Source organism: Ursus americanus, chromosome 8, assembly GCF_024610735.1.
Source record: "Ursus americanus isolate L20-20 chromosome 8, mUrsAme1.1.p, whole genome shotgun sequence".
Classification (NCBI taxonomy): domain Eukaryota; kingdom Metazoa; phylum Chordata; class Mammalia; order Carnivora; family Ursidae; genus Ursus; species Ursus americanus.
This window is the reverse complement of record NC_142134.1, coordinates 78248546-78269567: the sequence shown is the minus strand read 5'-3', so window position 1 is coordinate 78269567 and position 21022 is coordinate 78248546. Positions and strand designations below refer to the sequence as shown.

General features: G+C 54.4%; 1 protein-coding gene across 2 annotated transcripts in view; it reads right to left on the bottom strand.

Annotated features, from left to right (window-relative positions):
• STK32B (serine/threonine kinase 32B) overlaps nt 1-21022 on the bottom strand; it is a 376131-nt gene that overhangs the window by 10713 nt on the left and 344396 nt on the right. For both annotated transcript variants that reach the window (XM_087864285.1, XM_045771467.2), the window contains 4 exons: nt 15507-15623; nt 13238-13363; nt 10156-10287; nt 8403-8467 (listed from right to left, as the gene is read on the bottom strand). In XM_087864285.1, coding sequence (XP_087720411.1) covers nt 8403-8467; nt 10156-10287; nt 13238-13363; nt 15507-15623 — 440 coding nt within the window. The remainder of the gene's footprint in view (nt 1-8402; nt 8468-10155; nt 10288-13237; nt 13364-15506; nt 15624-21022) is intronic.

Here is a 21022-nt window from a genome sequence, read left to right as displayed (position 1 = left end):
GGGCTCGATCCCATAACGCCAGGATCACGCCCTGAGCCGAAGGCAGACGCTTAACCGCTGTGCCACCCAGGCGCCCTCAGTTTGACATCATCTTAACTTGATTGCTTCTCAAAGAGCCTCTTCTCAAATACAGTATGGGGGGCAGTCTAGGAGTTCATCATATCCTTTTAGGGACACAGTGCAACCCACGAAACAGGCATTTCAGGCAGAGAATCTGAGGCTTTTTCATAAGAAGCCTGGGGGCGGGCCGGGAGCCGGATTAAGTGGAGGAAATCAACATTAAGGATCCGAAACAACAATTGCTGGAGAGGATGTGGAGAAAGGGGATCCCTCCTACATTATTGGTGGGAATGCAAGTTGGTACAGCCACTCTGGAAAACAGTGTGGAGGTCCCTTAAAAAGTTAAAAATTGAGCTACCCTATGACCCAGCCATTGCACTACTGGGTATTTACCACAAAGATACAGACGTAGTGAAGAGAAGGGCCATATGCACCCCAATGTTCATAGCAGCATTGTCCACAATAGCTAAATCGTGGAAGGAGCCGAGATGCCCTTCAACGGATGACTGGTTTAAGAAGATGTGGTCCATATATACAATGGAATATTACTCAGCTATCAGAAAGAATGAGTTCTCAACATTTGCTGCAACATGGATGGCACTGGAGGAGATAATGCTAAGTGAAATAAGTCAAGCAGAGAAAGACAATTATATGATTTCTCTCATCTATGGAACATAAGAACTAGGAAGATCGGTAGGGGAAGAAAGGGATAAAGGAAGGGGCGGTAATCAGAAGGGGGAATGAAGCATGAGAGACTGTGGACTCTGGGAAACAAACTGAGGGCCTCAGAGGGGAGGGGGTGGGGGAATGGGATAGACTGGTGATGGGTAGTAAGGAGGGCATGTATTGCATGGTGCACTGGGTGTTATACACAACTAATGAATCATCGAACTTTACATCGGAAACCGGGGATGTACTGTATGGTGACTAACATAATATAATAAAAAATTTTTTTAAAAATAAAAAAATAAAAAGATAAGGATCCGAACAGAAGTTGCCAATTGCCCCCAAGCACGTATTTCGGACCATCTTCCTGTTTATATTCCGTTTTTCCCGTACATTCTGGGTGACGCTCTTCCTTTGCTTCACTTGGATATTTTTTTTTTAAGATTTTATTTATTTATAGACAGTGAGAGAGGGAACACAAGCAGGGGGAGTGGGAGAGGAAGAAGCAGGCTTCCAGCAGAGGAGCCTGATGTGGGGCTCGATCCCATAATGCTGGGACCACGCCCTGAGCCGAAGGCAGACGCCCAATGACGGCGCCACCCAGGCGCCCCTCACTTGGATATTTTAATTAAAGTTTCAACATGTATAAAAAGTTAAAGGCACGAGAGTAGTAGAGTGGAAAGAATATGAACGCGCTCAAGCCACCCCAGACCTATGTGTGATCCCAGCTCCATAAAACACTGAATGCTCACCTCAGGGAAATGACTCCTTCTCTCTCGATGTCAGCATTTACCAATCAAAGCTATGGTGAGGACTCACCTTAGACAGAATGCAAACGCACCTGGCGCAGTGCACGGCATACGCCTGGTTTGCAACATATGCCCAGAGTGGGAGTGTTACTTCATTTAATTGGCTGGTAATGCGATTTGTAGATGTAACAGAGAGAAAATTAGAGCAGGATTAAAACAACAATATTTACTTCAAAACAGACCATTAGATCCTATTTATAACTTCCAAATTTATACACATCCTCATTTCATAAAGGATTTAAGAAGGCCTCTAAATATTCCCCTACAAAATAAGGTACCTCTGTCTTCCTATGGAGAACTGATCGAAGGGGAAAGAAGACGGGACTTAAGCTAAGTCTCAGAGGACCAATGACAGCATGTGCTTCTAAGTCAGACAGGGTTGTATGGATGCAGGGCTACTTGTCAGGGACCACGCGTCAGCCCACTGGAAACCCACCACACTGTATTTTCCCGGGTCTTTCACTGGCTGGAGGGAACGTGTCAGGATCAGAGGCCCCTTTTGAATCAGGCTGCAGTTCCCCTTGATGGAACTGGCAGAGGGCCCTGACTCCTGGGTGACTTCCTGATCTCGAGTTTTCACGGAACTATCAGGATTCTGCAATCCAAGCACCTGCTGGGCCGTCTTCATCTGTGGCTGAAATTCCTCCTGCTGCTCCAGGTCACTGAGCTGATTCTCCCTGGCCATCTTCCCGGGCTCTGGAAAGGCACCACCTTGCTTAGCAGAGCAGAGATCCCAGAAAGCTGGGCCTCACCTAACACAGTCACCTGGGCTCTTCCCCTCCACCTCGAGGGCAGGAAAGCCTCGAGGCCTTCTGCGATTCAGAGACGCCACCATAGTCAGAATTAGGCTTTTATCCATTTCCCTAAGTGTGAAATGGGAGAAAAAATCCTACAAATAGAACCGCGATGATAACGGAAAGAGCAGATGGCTGCAGGGGCTTCCCCTGCCCCACAGTTTAGAACAGAGGTGCTCTCAGCTGTTTGTTGGCTCCGTTTCCTGTCTATCCTCACCTCTAAATGACGTTTGGACGATACAATCGGAATCTCAAGGACGGAGAGGACCTGAATGTGCTGGCCTTGATTTCAGCAGGCGGGGTCCTTGCAGTTCGCCTCTTCCTAGCAATCGGGCCAGGGGATGCACCAGTGGAGAAAGTCTCGTCTTTACAGATTAATCTGCAAGATGCAGGTAGAACCCTTCCCTGCCTTCCTGATGGGTTGCTGAAGAAATGAGAGGGATATCAAAGTACTCTGCAAATGGCACAAGCCTTGTAAAGTCAAGGATCGCTGATACCCAGGCCAGCCCTTGATGCGGAGCCCGAGGCCTAGAGAGGCTGGGACCACCCCTGCCCCCAAGCTCACAGCACTCAGGGCAGTAGGACCTGAGCCTGCCCCGTTCATCCAGTTCCCAAGCCTGGAATGAATCGTAACTTCACGCTTCTTGGCCTCCATTCCCCCAGTGGCTCCAGGCCGCAATAGAGGGTCCCTATCTCACTGCCGGGGTCCTCTGGGGAGGCCACCTGGCCGGATGAGGTCACAACACGTTTTGATCTCTCTGTGGCCTTGGTCTGTCCCCCACTGAGCCTGGCGGTGGCTTACTGCTACTGTGCTGTCTCAGGTGGGTAAGGAGGACAGACTGCTGTCATGTGAATTTGTACGATCTTGTGCCTGTAATGTCCGGGTTCACCGACGGACAATATCTACGCAGCTAGTGGAAATTCCTTGTTCAACATTAAACGTGTGGAGCCATTTTGCATTTTGATTTAGTGCCTGGGCTCTGGAGCCTGATTACCTCCAGGGAACCCCAGCCCTGCCACTTCTTAGCCATGTGCCCTCAACATGCCCTTCTTCACCTATAACGGGGGGTTGGGGGGCTAAAAGTACTTGGCTCATAGGAAGGATGGACAGACTGCATGGCATAGACTGGGTATCCAATAAAACGTGCCCTCAAGGCCATCCGCTCCATGCAAGCCACTGCCCCAGCTGGATGCACTGGAGAGACCCCAAGACACCACTTATGGAAGTACCCCCTCCCTTCAGGTCCTGAAGCTTATTCTCCCAGAGTGTGAGCCCCGTGAGAACAGGGGGGCTTGCTCCTGGCCGTGTCCCCTTGTATCTGACCCTGAATCAGTGTGTGCTGAACATCTGGATGAAAGCACACGCGGCAGGAAGAGCCCAGAATCTAGGGGAAGGGGGATGAGATTTCAAGTCCTTCACGTCCCAGTTCAGAGCTGCAGACATTGGGAATCTTAATACACACCTCAGGAAGTTTGGAAAGTAAGGATCAAAGCGTGACCCCTACCCAGGGTGACCTGCAGGCTGGGGAACATCAGGCAATGTCTGGGGTCAGTTTCGGTCGTCACAACGACAGAGGTGCTACCGGTATCTCCGGGCAGAGGCTACCGATGCTGGTAAACATCGCACAATGCACTGGACAGTCCCCACATCAGAACACTGATGTCCGTCGTCATCAAATGTCGACAGGACCGAGGCTGAGAAATCCGGATTAAAGAAATGGGATCTCAAACCATAAAATCATATACCAATGTCGATGATGATGATGATGATGATGATGATTATTATTACTAGTATTATTAAGTATAATATATGCAGTATTCGGTTTTTTAAATATAACATTTTCAGGGCCTTCAAACGTTGCTTTAATGTGATTTCAAGTCTGCTGCTTTCTTTATGAGATGACACGGATAGAAAATTCAGCTCCTGAAACTCCTCTCTCATCAGGGGCTCCTGATTCTGGAAAATTCTATCATAGGCTATTGAAAAGACCTTTGGGAAAAACTGCACTCATCTCTTTGGCCAAAAATAGGAGGACATGAACCACAGTGTGTTTCTCAAACTGGAAACTTCAGCTGCCAAGGCCTTCTAGTCCCTGGACCATTCCCTGGAAGCAGACATTCCACCCGGCCTGGTGGCCTCTGCCTGTTGAGACCATAAAGTAGTAATAGGCTGTGTTTCTAGAATATTAGGCAGTGCTCATTTTAATTTTGCTCCCTGTTTAGAACCTGAGATCCAGAGAAGTCAGACCCAGGGCACGTCCTCTGTCCCCACAGTGGTCCGTGTATGTCTGCATCCCTGCATCTCTCCTGCCACCTGCAAGCATCCTGAGGGCACTGGTCCTGCTAGATCCGCTTTGGTGTCTCCGGGTCCAGTCCAACGGCTTCCTGTTGAAGGACTGAATGAGACTCTCCTATAGGAGCTGGCGTGGCTGATGCCCACCCGCGTCCCCTGGGCACTGCACGCTGAAGGCGGCTTCCTCATTGCATGGGCGGGGGGATGGGGGGAATTTTCTCTGCTCCAGAGCTCCTTCTGGCTGAGGAAGCACACAGGTTCTGTGCAGGGGCCAGGTCGCCATGCAGGGATGAGGCCCTTGGGAGCACGCTTAAGCCCATGAGGGCTAGAGCTGCAGGTCACTGCCCCAGAGCAAGAGAGACAGAGGGCTGGAAGGTTTGCGGTTCTAGATGGGAATTCTTGTGACGAGCTCAGAACCTGCCATAGGAGGCCCCCTTTGGGCACACTCGGTCTCTCTCCGCAGAAGTTCTCAAACGACAAGGCATCCCAATGACACCAGGAGCAGGTTAAAATGCCGATCACCAGGACTGTTCGCTCACCAGCCAGCTTCTGACTCAGAGGGCGTGGTATCCGTCTCGTAAGGCGGCTGTAACACATCGCCACCATCTGCGGGGCCTTACAACAGAAACTGATCGTCTCTTGGCTCTGGAAACCAGAAGTCTGAACTCAAGGGGGCAGCGGGGTTAGACCCTCCTGGAGGCTAAGGGAGAATCTGGTCCAGGCCTGTCTTCCAGCTTCTGGTGGCTGCTGGCCATCCCTGGTGTTCCTGCCTCCGGAGCCTTGCGCCTTTGGAGTCATATTGGAGTGGGAATGACACCCCCTCCTCCAACTGACCTCATCTTAATTACATCTGCAACAGCTCTCTGTCCAAATGAGGTCACATTCTAAGGGACTGGAGGCTAGAACTTCAACATATCTTTTTGGGGGGCACAATTAAACCCATAACAGGGGCAACAACTCTAAATGCTAATACCCCCTCCCCCCACAGTCCCCCGGGGTGTGTGATGTGTGCTCCTGTGACCAGGGCCCTTCACCTTGAAGGCCCTCTGTGCAGCGGGAGCCGGCCCAGTATACGCGGAGCTGGCCCGGTCTGCCGGGAGCTCATGGCCTGGTCCATGGAGAAGGAAATCTGACCACCGCTGGGGGCTGCCCGGGGTGGTGTGGCCCCAGCGAGCGTGAAGGGGAGCCCCGCTCAGCATCTCGGCCTCCCCTCCTCAGTCAGGCCACCGGCCACTGGCGGATGTCAGGTCGGAGGGTTTAATGTTCCAGCTGCCCAAGTGCCAGCGTGGCCGGTGCTGCAGTCTCAGGGCTGCGGAACGGGGTGGGGGGGGAGGATGAACAGGTGCCACTTTTTTCCTTGGCTTAGAAGGAAAACTCTTGGCTTCGGGGAAACTGTGCCTCATGAATGGGCTCCTCCCAGGCAGGTGCAGATGAGAAACTGCGGTAGGAGGGCTGTGACGTGGCACCTTTCCCATGTTCACCGTGGAGTGGGAACGGGGCTGGATGTGGAGGGGTCGCCGTGGTGCTCAGACAGCATCCTGGTGGGACGCAGCCAGGCCCTCCACCTGGATCCTTGCATGTGGCAGGTGGGGGTGGGCCTACCAGCCTTCGGGGCCCCTGGGTGTGTGGGGTGGGGGGCAGCTCAGATGAGCAGCAAGGGAGGGACAGGAGCGCAGGAACCGCAGCTCGGCGCCCATGCCACAGAGCCCCCTACGGTCAGCCGTCTCTTTCCCGGCTCAGGCTGCTTCCGCACATGCTGATGCTGAAAGCCCGTCGGGGAGACGACTCCCCTCTCTTCCTTTCTTTTGCCCACTCTGTTAACTGTGCCAGCCTCACTGCGAATCCAAGACCGCGGATCTCTAAGGGGGCGGGGCCTTCGCATGGCTGGGCGATCCTACCACACTTCCCGGATCGATCCACCTTTCCACGTGACAAAGACCATCCTGTTGGTTGAAGCCGCTGTGCGGTGGCCATCAAAGGCAACCCCTCGACAACACAAGGACGAAGATCTCGTTTTCATCTTCATTTAGAAGGAAAGAATTTGGATTCTCTGGGTTCCAAGTGAAGCATCTTCCAGCACAGGCACAGTGCGACCCGCCACCACTGCCTGCTTGGGTCTGTCACTGCTCGGGCTTTCCACAGGCTCACGTCCGCCAGGGGTGCTCTGGCTTCCTGGAGCCTTGGTCCAGAGTCCCCGCACTGGTTTGAGCAAAAGTTCCTGGAGCTGAGCTTCTAGGCTGGGGAGGGACCGTGAGCCTCAGAGCCGGCAGGACGGCAGGGAAATGATGGTGAGCCCTGAAACCAGCCCCATGTCAGCGGCCACCTTCCCCAGGTCTGATGGACTGCGGTCACAGACGCCTTTCCCGTTCTGCCGCCAGAACACGGGCACCAGACACACGTGGCCCCACAGGGGTGAGGCCTGCAGCTGCTGTGTGTCTGGACTGACCCTGGCACTCCTCGGTCAGAGAGCTGTCACCGCCCAGGACAAATGACAGGCCCATCCCAGCGGCTCACGGAGAATGGGGTCCTGCCCTGCCTGGCAGCCCACTGGCTGGGGCCCGAGCAACCCTGAATGGGGTTCCCTCACCTTCCACCACTGCCCGCCCCCATGCATGCTCCCCAAAGTCAAACATCTTCGCCGGCTGCTGTGCATACGTTTTGCTTCTCTGTGTACTGTCCTCACTCCTGGCCCTCCATGCCCTTCCCCTCCTCGCCCCTCAGGACTCAGCAGGGCAGGACGCCTCGGGAAGCTTCCCTGACACCCAGGCTGAGCCTGGCCCCTGCTGTGAGAGCCCCTGCCTGGGCTGCCGTGTTTCCCGCTACAGACGTTCCCTCTGTTGCCATCACCTGCTGTGAGCGAGATCGGCACAGTCCCGGGGACGGCACAGGGCTCCCGCTGGGACTTACGCACCCGGCTCTTCTGCAGGGCCGGAAGTGTATCTGAGAGGCCCTGCGAGCCCAAGGCCCAGTTCGGTGTCAGTCAAATAGAACCTGTCTGCTGCTGGTCCCACCTGCAGGGCTTCGGCGCCCAGGGAACAAGCCCACCGCTGCCCGAATCCTGTCTGGCTTATCAGCCCCGGCTGGATGAGCCGCTGATGATAACCTGGCTGGGGGACCAAGCCTGAGCCTTCTGCTTCCTTTGCTGACCGACCCCTGTACGGGTGGTTGTGCACCAGCTCAGACCCCACCCGAGCCCCTCCTAACCTGGCGTTGTCCAGCCCGTGATGCCGTAGTCCCTGCACGGCCAGCCCACACCATCTCACCCCAGTAAATAATAACAATAACAGTAATCTTTTCATGAGGACTCCGACCTTGTCAGGCACGGTATCCACAATCATTTAACCTTGCAACAACCACACCGCAAGGGAGGGATTTGCATCTTGTCAATGCTGAAAGTGAGGCGCAGTGAAGTGAGCCGACCCGTCCCGTCCGGTCACTCTGTAGGGGCAGCTCAGTGTGGAAAGGGCAGACCCTGGGCGGTTTTCACGCGGAGCTCGGGCACCGAGCCATGTGTGAGCCCGCCCCGCTGCACCGACATCCCCGTGGCCGGCCCAGTCCTGCCACAGCCACCCCACTTCTCAGGAAGACCCTGAGGCCCAGGGAGCTGAAGGTAGTGCCTGGCTCGCATGGCAGAGGCAGGATTAGAACACAGGGCCACCTGCTGCTTCCCTTCCCACACCATGGCTGGCTTTGTGGGGGGGGCAGCGACCACCATTCTCCCAGGCAGACCCGCTGCCATCTGGGAGGGCTCTGTCTAGCACATGCTGGCCGAGGACTTACTTCTCTCTGTTGAATATGATGAATTCCTTCCGCACGGTCTCCAAGCACTGCTGGAGCTGTCCGTTCTGCCAAAGAGCAGAGAGGTGAGCGTAAACGACGGAGCGCCCTCCAGGGAGCCATGACAAAGGAGTGACAAGGAGCAAAGCTGCATCTAAATGGGACTGCAGATGCTTGGGGCCGGGGGTGAGCTACGTGGCTGGAGTAGCCCCAACGGTATGGGCGGCTGTAAGGGGAGCCTGGCGGGGGAAGATGTGTGCCTCAATTTTAAGCCATTAAATCCAACTTAAAAGTCAGGTTGGAATGGAATATGGGTTGAAAATCATGAAGTTGGTTTCCCGATTGCTGGAATGTTCATTAGGCCCAATTAAGAAGTGGGATGGGGGAGGAGAATTTCCAGACCACAGTGCAAAGGTATTCCTCCTCTTCAAGAACAGATGCCAAGGACAAGGGCCCTGTAACCCACGTCTTAGAGACTGCCTGAACGCCAGTGGATACTGCACGCCTGTGCAGAGCCCCGCCCGCCCTCGTGCACACGCAGGTGCCTCCAGGCCAGCTTCTGCATTAGGCTCAGCAGGTGTAGGGCCTAGGGCCCACCATACTTTTAGGGGCTACAAAGATGTTTTGATTTCTTTTTAAATAAGCAGAAAAAAAAAGAACTTTTAGCACTGAGAGCTATCTTCATCTTCATACCAATACAGGTGTAAAATATAATTTTAAATATTTTTAAGGAGGAATAGGCAGTTGTGGGTTGAATCACGCCCCTTAAAAGATGTGTCAAGGGGCGCCTGGCTGGCTCAGTCGGTTAAGTCTCCCGCTCTTGGTTTGGGCTCAGGTCATGATCTCACAGGTTATGAGATCAAGCCCTGAGTCGGGCTCCAGGGTGAGCAAGGAGTCTGCTTAAGATTCTTCCTCCACCTCCCTCCCTCACTGCTCCTCCCTACTAGCTCTCTCTCTCTCTCAAATAAATAAATATGTTCCAAAAAATAAAAAATAAAATAAAAGACGTATTGAAGTCCTAAGCCCTGGTAATGGTGAATGTGACCGTATTTGGAAACAGGGTCTTTGAGGTCCTATTAGAGTAAGATGGGGTCCCAACCAATATCTGGTGTCCTTAGAAGGCCGTGTGAAGGCACAGAGACACGGACAGGAAAGCACCACGTGGCGAGGAGGCAGGTAGGGGAGGAAGCAGCTGCGGGCCAAAGGTGTCAAGGATGCTGGCAGCCCCTGGAAGCAGGAGAGGCACCAAAGGACCCTCCCTGCAGCCTCTGTGGAGAGTGTAGCTCTGTCCATACCTTGACTTTGAACTCTGGCCTCCAGAATTATGAGAGAACACGTTTTGGGGGCTTTAAGTCACCACGTTGTGCCTGGGGCCCCGAAAGTCAAACCACCCCCACCCCCGGGCCTCCACATCACAGAGTCTTTCCAGAGGGCGCCCAGGACTGCCCGGCTCGGTGCGGTGCCCCCCCGCACGGCATGGATTCTTCCAGTGCTGCTCAGAGATGCATGAGGCTCCGGCCCTAGGACGCGCGGCCATGTCCGCGGTGCGAATGGACAGGCGCACCTGCGGCGGTGCTTGCGGTCTCGCACTGTAAGAACCACTCCGTCAATGGAGCCATTTTACTGAGTGCAAATGAAGGTATGTGGAGAGGCCAAGGGACACGCCTCCATCTGCCTAAAAAGCAGCCTCGCTGCTCTGCGTTCCCTGGACTCTAGGATTCCTCCCCTCCCGGTCCGCTCCCGAGACCCCGCTCACCAGGGGACAGCTGTCCTTCGTGCCGTCTTTGGACCTGTTCTTCGCCAACCTCTTCTTCTTTTTGTGAAGCGGCTTGGATTCGAGGATCATTTCTTCAAGTTCGAATGTGGGATCACAATTCAATCTCCCTTTCTGAAAGCAAGCGGGGAAGCAGACTCGGTCTGTCTGGGTTCCACCCATCCTTGGACTTTCATTCATTCATTCAATCCATCATTCATTCAACACACAGTGATTGACTACTACAGTGGGGTACAGAGTTACGTCTTTTTTCCTGGTGACGAGAAACAACACATTCTCCCTGCAGACCTCATTCATTCATCCCCGTATCTCCGCCCCCGCTACACCCCCCACCCCCCTTAACATCCACAGGACGACTCAGTCTCCTTCCTGCAAAGGTTCATTCTGCCAGGCTGAATTCAGTTTCCCAATATCACTTATTCACTTATTTTATCACACACACGTTCTCACATTATGACTATTTTTTCTATAACTACCTTTTTTAATAATTTAATTTTAAAATGCTGTATCTGGCCATAATCCTTCCAGTTCCCCGTGCCAGCTCCCTCTTACCCCTCAGCTGGAGGCAGGCTGGTCTCCACCCACTTTGGTCAGGAGGAATTTTGTCCCCCTGACTTCTGGACCATGGACCCAAGGTGCCAGGTGGCCGTTGTCCCTCCTGACACACAACTAGGGATGCCAGTCTCCTCAGGCAATACAGCCTAGTGGTTATGCCACCCACAGTCTGGAGGTCCAAAGGGACCTCTTCCAAAAAGCTGGCCCAAGTCTTCCCCAGACTAATTTATCTACCATTCATTCATTCATTCATTCATTCATTCATTCATTCATTCCGATGCAGGCTCTGGATATAAACCCCTGAGGTCAATTTCTCACTGGGTAATCGTGGGCAAGTTACTTAACCTGAGAATACCACCTACGAGAACCACTTCCCTGTCGTGAAGCTCCTATGACATGGAATTTTAGAACAATGCTTGGCTCGCAGAACCCTCAATCCTGTTGGACCATTATCATTCATCCGTTTGTATCTGTGTGACAATCACACGTTGAGAACTTCTAGTCCCTTCTAGAGCCACCCATTGCTCTGGGGCTCTCTCAGGCAGAGGCCAGCCCAGATACACGAGCTCTGGCCTCCGAAGCTCTCAGGGGAATGGCAGATGCATTGGAACAGAACAATGTTAATCGCTCGTGTCGATCTACGCACCTGCCCAGTGGAGGACCAGAGAGGCTGTGATTAATTCCGGGTAAGGAGGTGGGGGGCTGGCCTGAGGCCTGTCTCATGGGAGAAAATGCTTCAGTTTGCCTCTCTTCCAGAAGGCAGTTACCAAGACCCTCAAATGGGCCAGTTGCTGGGTTTGAAGCTGCCTTGGAGGAGGGACAGGAGAGGCCAGAGGACAAGGAGAGGAAGGGCATCCTAGAGGAGGAAGCAGCGTGTGCGCAGGCGCACGGCTAAGAAACAGTGTGGCCAGAGGGCACAAGCACAGCCATCCGGGTGGGGCTGAAGCAGGGGTCCTCTGCACGTGTTTGCATGGAAGTGTGCATGAGTGCGAGTGTGCGTGTGAGTGTGCTTGTGAGTGTGCCTGAGTGTGTTTGGGTGGGCTTGGGGAAGAGCAGCGCATGTGGTCTCTAGAAGGCTGACAGACACAACCCACGTTGGCCCCAAGGGTCACCCAGGCATCTGGCACACGGCCTCCATTCGGAGGACTGCACCAAGATCCCTGGGTTTCGTCAACGTGGCTGGAGTGGGGCAGAAGGGGACCACCAAGGAGGCTAGCGTATTTCTCTGGCGTCTCCAGAATGTGCATTCTGAGGGAAGCCAGCCAAGGGAAGGGAGACCAGACCCCCAGCAGGTTTATTAATTAAACCAGCCATTACCAGGGTGGTAATTACTGAGGGCTCCCTGAGTACCAGGTCCTGCTTGGTCTTTGGATGCCTCTTGGCATTTACTCTTGCCAAGCTTGGTGTAGGGTGGGTGGTCCCTCTTCTCTCCCCAGCACAGGTGAGGAACACCTTCTGGAGCACACCTGCGGTCACAGAGGTGGTAGTGAACCAAGTGTCTATGGCCTGTGCCCCCGGGAAAGGAGAGCCTGCAGCCTCCTTCCAGGACGCAGCCCTGGGTCATTACAGGTGACTTTTATGTTGACTGGCTTATTATTTGTACAAAATTCCTGGCCCGTGGGTTGTCAACAGAGGGCAGCTGTCTCTAGAGGTGCTTGGCAATGTCTGGAGATGGTTTTGGTTGTCACAACTGGGGAGGGCTACTAGCACTCCGTGGGTAGAGTTCAGGGATGTCGCTAAACAATCTCTGAGGGACAGGCCAGGCCCCCACCAAAGGCTCATCAGCCCGAAGGTCAGCTGCCTGTAGCACAGTTGAGGTCTGCTCTCATCTGCAAGCTCCCTGACAATGGGCACCAAGACTGGTTTCTTTACCGGGCTTCACCTCGAGCCACGCGCAGTGCCGCATGCGTACGTGCTCAGCGAGCACAGGCCGGCTGGATCCGCGAGTGGGTGGAGGCGCACTGCGGGTGCGATTCCCCTCCCCACCCCCAGTGCCTGGACCTGCGTGCACAGTGGGTGCGATTCCCCACCCCACCCCCAGTGCCTGGACCTGCGCGCACAGCGGGTGATATTCCCCTCCCCACCCCCAGTGCCTGGACCTGCGCGCACAGCGGGTGATATTCCCCTCCCCACCCCCAGTGCCTGGACCTGCGCGCACAGCGGGTGATATTCCCCTCCCCACCCCCAGTGCCTGGACCTGCGCGCACAGCGGGTGATATTCCCCTCCCCACCCCCAGTGCCTGGACCTGCGCGCACAGCGGGTGTGATTCAATAAAAGAAAGGAGGCTCTGTTCCCACAAAGACCTTCTACAAGGAGAGAAGCTTTCCACGTGGAATACTGGAAATGAGGTCCAAATCCACATTCAATCTCTGCGTACTGTGAACTCCTTGGAGCTCCTGGGACCATGGCCAGCAGAGGCCTCCCTGGCCAGCTTCTGGGTCTTCCTCCAGAGCAGGGCAGGGGACCCTGCAGAGGGATGGCATGCCATTGGATGAGACCCCCACTCACATTAGGCACAAAGCCAGGCGTCAGCGCCTTCTCGAAGACCGCATCCCAGTTCATGTCGGCCAAGTAGGGTGCGCTCTGAACGTCACCAAGGCTGGACAGGCGGCTCTCAGGGTCCTTGGTCAGGAGCTGCGGGCAGAAGCAGATGTGTTTGCTGGAGCTATGTGTCCCACTGAGGCTAGCGGGGACCCTGAAGGTAGAATTCTAGTGAAAATGAAGGTGCCTCTGCTTTTAATGCTCCATTAATGCAGAGCTCTGGGTTGCCATTGTCGGAAGCATCACCTACACTCACCCCTTTGTCGCCAGACAGGAACCCAGAGGGCAGGCTGCTTCCAAACGGTCACCCAGAGAGGGACTCTTTGGCAGGACCTGGATTTTCAGCCACCATGCTGTCCTTGGGGACTAGCGCCCAGGACGTCCCATTCGCTAATGTCTGCAGAGGCTTCCGGTTAAATATAAAAGGAATTTGCCACCTCGTCTTGAGACTGTCGGCTTGGTAATGGGTGTTTGAAAGTGTAATGGAATTTATCCCTGGACAGCTCTGTGGTGACCTCTGTGGCCTGATGAAGGGGCCTCTTTTGTAGCTGAAGGTATAATTTTTAGCTTCTCCGCAAACAGAATTTCTGCTAATTCGGGGTGACGCAGTATAAAAAGCAGCCACAGAGGACTTCCTTGCACCCAAAGGGGGCTTTCAGCTTTTCAAAAACATCCTGGCTTACCTAGCACAAAGCACACTTGGGCTAACAGTGACAGGCGGGGCCCTTGCCCCGGGTCTGACACCCCCCCACCTCCACTCCCACCCCCACCCCAGCTTCAAGGCCTTGGGTAGGCTACTGAAGGCTCTGCCCTTGTTTCCTCCACCAGAGCAGGAAGGGCAAAGGCAACTCTTCCATCTCCAGAGCATGGTTAGGATGGGACCCACGGGGATGGGTACGGCTGCCGAAAGGGGGTGTGGCTGCCGAAAGGGGGGAGCTAGAAGTCAGAGCCCCCTTGCCAGTTTGTTCCCTGCCTGGCCCCTGACCCTGCAGAAATCTCGCAGCTGTACCCAGCGAGCGGGCTGCGGTCACACCACGTGAGGACACCTGGCAAGGTCCTACCTGTGGGTCATGGCAGCCTCCTCCCAGGGGCTTCCCCAAAACAATGGGTGCTTAAAGCAGAGACTGCCCTCCGGTGCCCCATGGGAGTTCCCCATTCAGGACAAGCAGTTCTCCTGGGTGCAGGGGTGGGGGAGGGATGCAGGCACTGGCACATGCATAGGGCATGCAGGTAATTCCAGTGAGCAGTGGGTTCTAAGGACCCCTGACTTCTAAGAAGCAAGTACTGAATCTCCCCTAAAGCGACTTAGTCATGGACGGCGGTGTAGGGAAGGACAGCTGGCGTCTGGAGTTGGGAGAGCCTGGAATCAAACCTCGCCTCCGCCCTCCGACAGCCCAGTGGCGCGGACGGAAGGACTGTGCCTTCCTGAGCCTCCGTGTTCTCACCTCTAATATGGGCCCCCAGGGCTGTGGGGACAGTGAAGAGCCAGTGCACAGCCCAGAACAGGACATTCCCTCAAGTCCTGGGGGCCGCGGTTACCATCGTCCTTTTCCTGCAAATGACTGGGTCCCAACCACATGCCAGATTCTGTCCACCCTGCACATCCCAGGGGATTCCGAGGCAGGAAAGGTAAATGCCAGCCTCCAAAGGGGAACACTACCTCCTGCCTGTGCCAAACTCGAGTGGGCTTCAGAACCACCCGGGGAGCTGATGGAAGAAGTAGAAACCACAGGGCCCCGTCCCCAGAGTTTCTGAGTCAGAAGGTTGGTGTGGAGCCTGGGAATCTGCATTTCCAACTAGCTCCCTGCTGCTGTTGCTGCTGCTGGCCCAGGGGACACCCTTGGAGAACCACTGCTTTATTCTAGTAAATTCTAGTTCCTGGAAAAAGTCGGGAGATGCCTCATTTCTTAAAGCTCAGCGACTTAAAAGACCATTTGTGGCAACAATTTTAAAGAACCATATGTATTTCTATTTATTAGGAGCTTGGAGTGAAAAGAGTCTGGGGCTCTGTTGTCACAGATGTGTCTCCGACAGGACTCTAGCACCCAGTGGCTCCGTGATCCCGGATGCGAGACAGTGAGAGGGCTTACGATGTGGTGTGAGCATGCTGCCTACTTTATCCAGGCCCCCACTGGCATTCCACTCCCTCTCTCATGCCCGAACGTGCTGGGATGCCTGTCCGTGCACTGAATGCCTCCAGCCCCCAGGCCAGGCGGGCTGGTGGCTGTCCCCTTACCTTCTTGAGCAGGGCAACCATGCCTTTGCACCACGTGGAGGAGTAGTGGACACGCTCCACCTTGAACATGTTGAGGACCTCATTGATGGGTGTGGCCGAGTGGATTTCATACGGTCTCTGCAACCAAAGGTGCAGACAGGGAGTCAGAGAGAAGCCAACCGCAAGACACCGCCCACGTAGTTAAAACTGTGTATACACAGGGCATGGTTTATTCTTTCCCTTCACGTAACCGTGGGCGTTCCTCTTTCATAGCAGAGCAGGTGGCCACTACCCATGTGCCAACAGGGTCCAGGCCGGTAGGGTGGTGCCAGAACCCAGCAGGTGGGCACTCTGTTGTGGCTACAGGAGGTTAAATGAACTTGGCAAGGTCACACAGCTGTAGGTGGCAGAGGCAGGATCCGCACCCAACACCCTAACTCCTGAGTCCCTGCTCCAGCCTTGGGGGTGGGGGGCTCTCACCATCTACTGGATACTCAGCATCACCTCCAGTCAAACCCCCTACCTGCTGGTGGGCTTCATGCCACATTTCCCAGCACTGGTTGAACCAGCTGGGAGTGTGCAGGACTGGAATCACCAAGGTGTGGGTCTGGTGGGCTGGATGGATGGGGCGAGGCTGGGCTTCTACCTGCCACCATCTCCCCTCTCCCCAACAGTGAGGATACATAACTCTGTTCTCCAGCTGGCCAGCTCGGCAGAGCATTAAACCTCCTGACACATTTTCTCAACATTGCCTGGGCAGTTTCTTGCTTTTAAGAACCTCTCAAAACCTGGGATGGGACCCCGGGTACACAGCTTGGACACTGTCTGAACTCTGCACCTGCCCCCCCGCCAACCAAGGTTCTCCCCCTCTTCACCCTCCACACAGCTTCATGGGCAAAGGTGCTCTGATGTTTGTATCATGGTCAAATGGCTCAGGACTGGAACAGGCAGTCACCACTGGAGCACGTGTGGTCCAACAACTAGAGAAACCAAGAGCAATGAGTTCATAGTTGTCCATGTGACCTGACTGTCGGCTCTGGAATTCCTGCTGGGGCATCCTCGCAGGTGGGCTTATACTGTGCTCATTTCTGTGTTCTCAGGCTCTCGGGCAGCCTCAGCCACCCAGCAGAGCACGCACGATGACACGCATGATGAGTCCGTCCATCCACAAACACTGATTGGACACCTGCAGGGGTCGGAGCCTGCACTGGGCTCACGTGGTTTGTAAGGCACGGGGGCCCCAACCTCGTGCAATTTGGATTCCCACAGGGTTGCTGCAAATAGGGGGTGCTAGCCCAAGGAGGTGAGGGCGTCCTGAGCCCGGGGAATGTGACAGTTCCCTGGCATGGAGGAACATCTTTATTTTCACCAAATGGGGTTCCCCTGGGGAAGACGTCTGCCCGTGGGCGTGTGGCTGTGCCTTGCAATGTGCCTACCCAGAAGAGGACCTTTTCCTGATGGGCTGCCTCCTCTTTCATCTGTCAATTGAATTGGAAACTCCTCCTTTTGCCCTATAATCTGCAGAGCAAAGCCAAAACCTGTGGGCTCCCTAGAAAGGCCAGCTAACAAGATATGCTAACATTCTTTATAAATGTCTTCAAACATTTTCTTCCAATGTCGTGGGAAGTGGAGTATGTCTCCAGTAATGGACACTTTATAATTTCCTCCTGGGGCTGCTGCCTGTCTCTGCCTTTGCAGGACCCCCCTGACTTCACCAGAAACAGCTACCCTCATTAGAAATGACGGGAGTGAACGTTGAGAGCGGAGATGTCAGTTTCTGGACTGTTCCGGATCGCTTCTTCCCATCTTTTTGTCTCTGGAGAAACCATTCCTCCCATCCGGTCCCCGCTGTACCTGGAAACCCAGCTGCTGGAGGCGGGAGGACCTTGGGAGATGAAGCATCTCACCTCCTCATTTTAGAAATCGGGACACTGAGGCTGGAACAGCGACCTTGCCCCATCCCAGAGATGCAGGTTCTCCTTCCCTGCTCTTTCTCCGATGCCATCAGAACCTGCTGGCCGAGCGCCCAGCTTGAGAACCAGCCAGCGACAAACGGGAAGGCTTTTCTTTTCATTCACATTGCATTCTGTCGTTCCTTCCCGGTTGCCTCAAGGCATCCAACAATCTGCTTTTCCATCCGCCTTCCAAACCCCACCACTCTCTAGCTCCGTCCTCTCCGCTTCTGGAGGGGGCCAGACCAATAAGAGTAGCGATGGTGATCATTATGGTAACCCTAAGAAGCCACGAGGCCAATACAGCGGTTAAATACATTCACAGATAAGCTGGGAACGCCAGGCATGGGATATGCTCTGCAGCTTGCGGTTCTGGGCTCAGCCTTCGTCATGTGGGTGGTCGCAGGGAAGCCCAGCTCCTTCCACGAGAATATCGGCAAATCCTGAGATTTCACCTGCTCAGGGAAAGAATTCTATTGAAGCTTGGTTCTCACGCATCGGCCTTAGGATGTGTTGCCTCAGAAAAGCAAGTGGCATTTCTAAGGTAAAGTAATTGTGTGTACTGCTGGGGAAAGTGATTTTAGCAGCAGGGCACCGGATAGACTCATTCCGGAGCGCAGGTGGCTCTCTATTCCAGGACACTCGGTTTACAAAAAATGCCAAATGACCGAGAAATGGAAGAGAGGAGACAAGAATTGCTGGAGACTTGTCATTTGAACTGTTAGAGCTGAGCTGGGCTTCAGGGACCATCTAATCCAATGTCTTTTCCCAAAACCTTTTTACTCCAGATCCCAAACACGAACAGATGAAAGTGAAGAAGAGTCCTCGGGCTATGAAATCTCCAAAGCCAGAAGAAACATTCCCCAACCCCCAGAACTGTTAAACCACCTCTGCTGGGTGCTAGAGGTCCAGGAAACACAGCAGCCTGAAAACCATGGAACAGCCCACCCGCCCGTTCCCCTCCTTTCATGGAGACAGAAAACCCAGAGAGTGAGGTCGCAGAGCCCGTTCCCTCCCAGGTCCTGACTCCTGGCTCACCGCTCTGTCTGCTTTGCCCAGGAATCAGAAGTCACCGCCTCTCTCCTTCCATCAGCTTTGCACACCATTACACTCCCCACCCAGCGGGTGTAGACCCGGTTCTTCGTTCTGCACGGCAGCCTCCAGGGGAGCTCCACACACCCTCCCTCTTTATTGCTCTCCTCTCTGCACCCCGACCTACTGGGGTCAAAGGCAAGGTCAGGGAGGTGGCTGGTGAGAAGCAGAGAGGGTACAAGGTCTCAGGGCACCACAGGTGGGGTTTGGGGGTCTCCTTTGTCTACAACGAAAGCCCACTGTGCAATGCAATGTGCCATGAGCCTGGCATTCAGGGTGTCATTTAGTCCTCTTGGTTACTCTACGGCGGTGGTTCGCAAGCAGGGACGATTTGTTCCCCGGGGCATATGTTTGGAGACTGTTTCGGTTGCCGTAACTCAGTGGGGGAGATTTCTGCCGGCATCTGGTAGGGAGGGGCTGGGGATGTTGCCAACGTCCTGCACCGCCCAGGACCACCCGCAGCACAGAGCATTCCCCAGCCCGAAGTGTCCGCAGTGCCGAAGTCGAGGAGCCCTGCGCTTGGGGCCGCAAATCCCATCCCCCCACTTGGTAGATGAGCAGTGGGCTCACCCAGATCATTCAGAGCCTATGTAGCAAATCCAGGATGTGAGCCCGGAAATGCGTGACTGCAAAGGACTGTCTCTCGTTCAACCGCGGTGCTGCCACGTCCACGGACGCACCACCCTGCCGGCCTGGTAAGCCCGAGTGTCTCCAGCTGATCTCGGCGGCTTCTACAGACTGTCCCCTGCCTGTCCTCTGATGGCTGGTCAGGCAGAAATGTTTGCTGTGTCCACCTCAGCGGCCCTTCCCCATCTGTACTCACACTGTTCCCTCCAGCAGCTCCTGTGTGACCCAAGTTAAATGTCTGTTCCCTCAGGTATTCTCCACGCTCCTCTGAGCAAATCACCAGCACTTTATCTGTGTCTCCCGGTCTCAGCTCCACCGCCAGGAGCGTCGTTACCGCGCATGCCGGCGCTGCGTGGGCGCTGCCGCATTTTCTCACGCATCCCCACGGTGGCCCTGTGGGTCGGCCTCGTAATCCCCACTTCATACGGAGGAAACCCGGGCTCGATGAGGTCAGTGACTGAGCCGGAATCAGAGCACCGAGGCGCCCAGAGTGTGGGAGGGAGCACACACCCCTGCTCACGGGGCCCCTAGGCCTTCCCCCCGCGGCGCTCATGCACCAGGCGTGACCCAGCCTCCACTCCAGGTGCCCGGCTCCAGCATGGAAAGGTGCTAAGTCAGAGAGGACGCAGGCCTGCTGGCAGGCTCCCTAGGGCCGGAATCACAGCGAGGAGTGGAAGCTTGCTGACATTCATCAGGCACGTGCTGGGTAATCAGCACCATTGCAATGACTTAATTCTCAAAGCACCCCTGTTGGGTAGAAAGTATTATTAATTTTTTCCTCCCAGTTAACAGCTGAGGATTCTGAGCACTGGATCTGTTTATGGGCTTTGGTTAACATCAGTGATGAGTAGAACCAGGGTTTGACCCTGTGAATTCCTCTAAGATCCTCTTTGTCTGTAAAAGGGAGGCAGCTTGCGGTTGAGTGATAAGATCTAGCCATTAGAGCTGTCAAATAAGGAACAAGTTCTTTCTGGAGGTAGGGAGCTCCCTGGATGCTGAGGGGAACCAGTAAACAGGTGGGTGATCACCTGTCAGGGACGCCATCTGGAGCCTGGCAGGCGGGGAGACCAAGGGACCTGTGCTCTAACAGGGAACTCTCCGGGCGGCACAGTCGTGGGTCTCTTTCTGTCACTCAGCAGGCATGTGGGGTGAGGAATGAGATTCTACTTTGGGCTCAGAGATCCTACTTATGTCCCTGGTCCAGGCTATAGGATCCAACCAGGCTCATGGGATTCTCTGTGTTGAGATCTTAAGCCATTAATGACACTCGATTCTTCTGCTCTCCCTACAGAGCATGTGGGAAGAGACAGCTGTTTTCTGGGCTGGGACTAGAGTATTCCTGGGTCTTTAGCCAGCAGGCTGTCCTGATGTTATCCATTCTAACTCTTTCCAAACTCTAAGATCCTAGAACACACACTGGAAAATTCCCATTATGGCTTTCATCTTTGGGAGGTAAGAAGCTCCCTGGATTTTGAGGGAATCAAGGAACAAACAGGTGAATGACCACTCGTCAGGGATGCTGTCACTGACATGGTGGAGGAATTCGGGGGAGGAAGGACAGCCTCTATTTACACACCCCAGAGGTAAGTAGGAATGCATCTCGGTATAGTTTTCTCACCAAATGGGATTGTTTCCTGTATGTATGAAAACCAAAGAATTAACTGTTTGCATAAACCTGTCAAAGGTGAAGCCAGACCGACATTTGTGAGAAAGGTTTCCACGAGCCCATAACAGGCATCCTTTCATTCAGTCGCTCTGTCACTACATCAAGGGCCCGATCCCACTCTGTGCTTCTCCTTCTTTCCTTGAATGTGCCATTTGGATCTCTGAGCAGAAAATTCCGTCGCATTAAAAATGAAACGACTT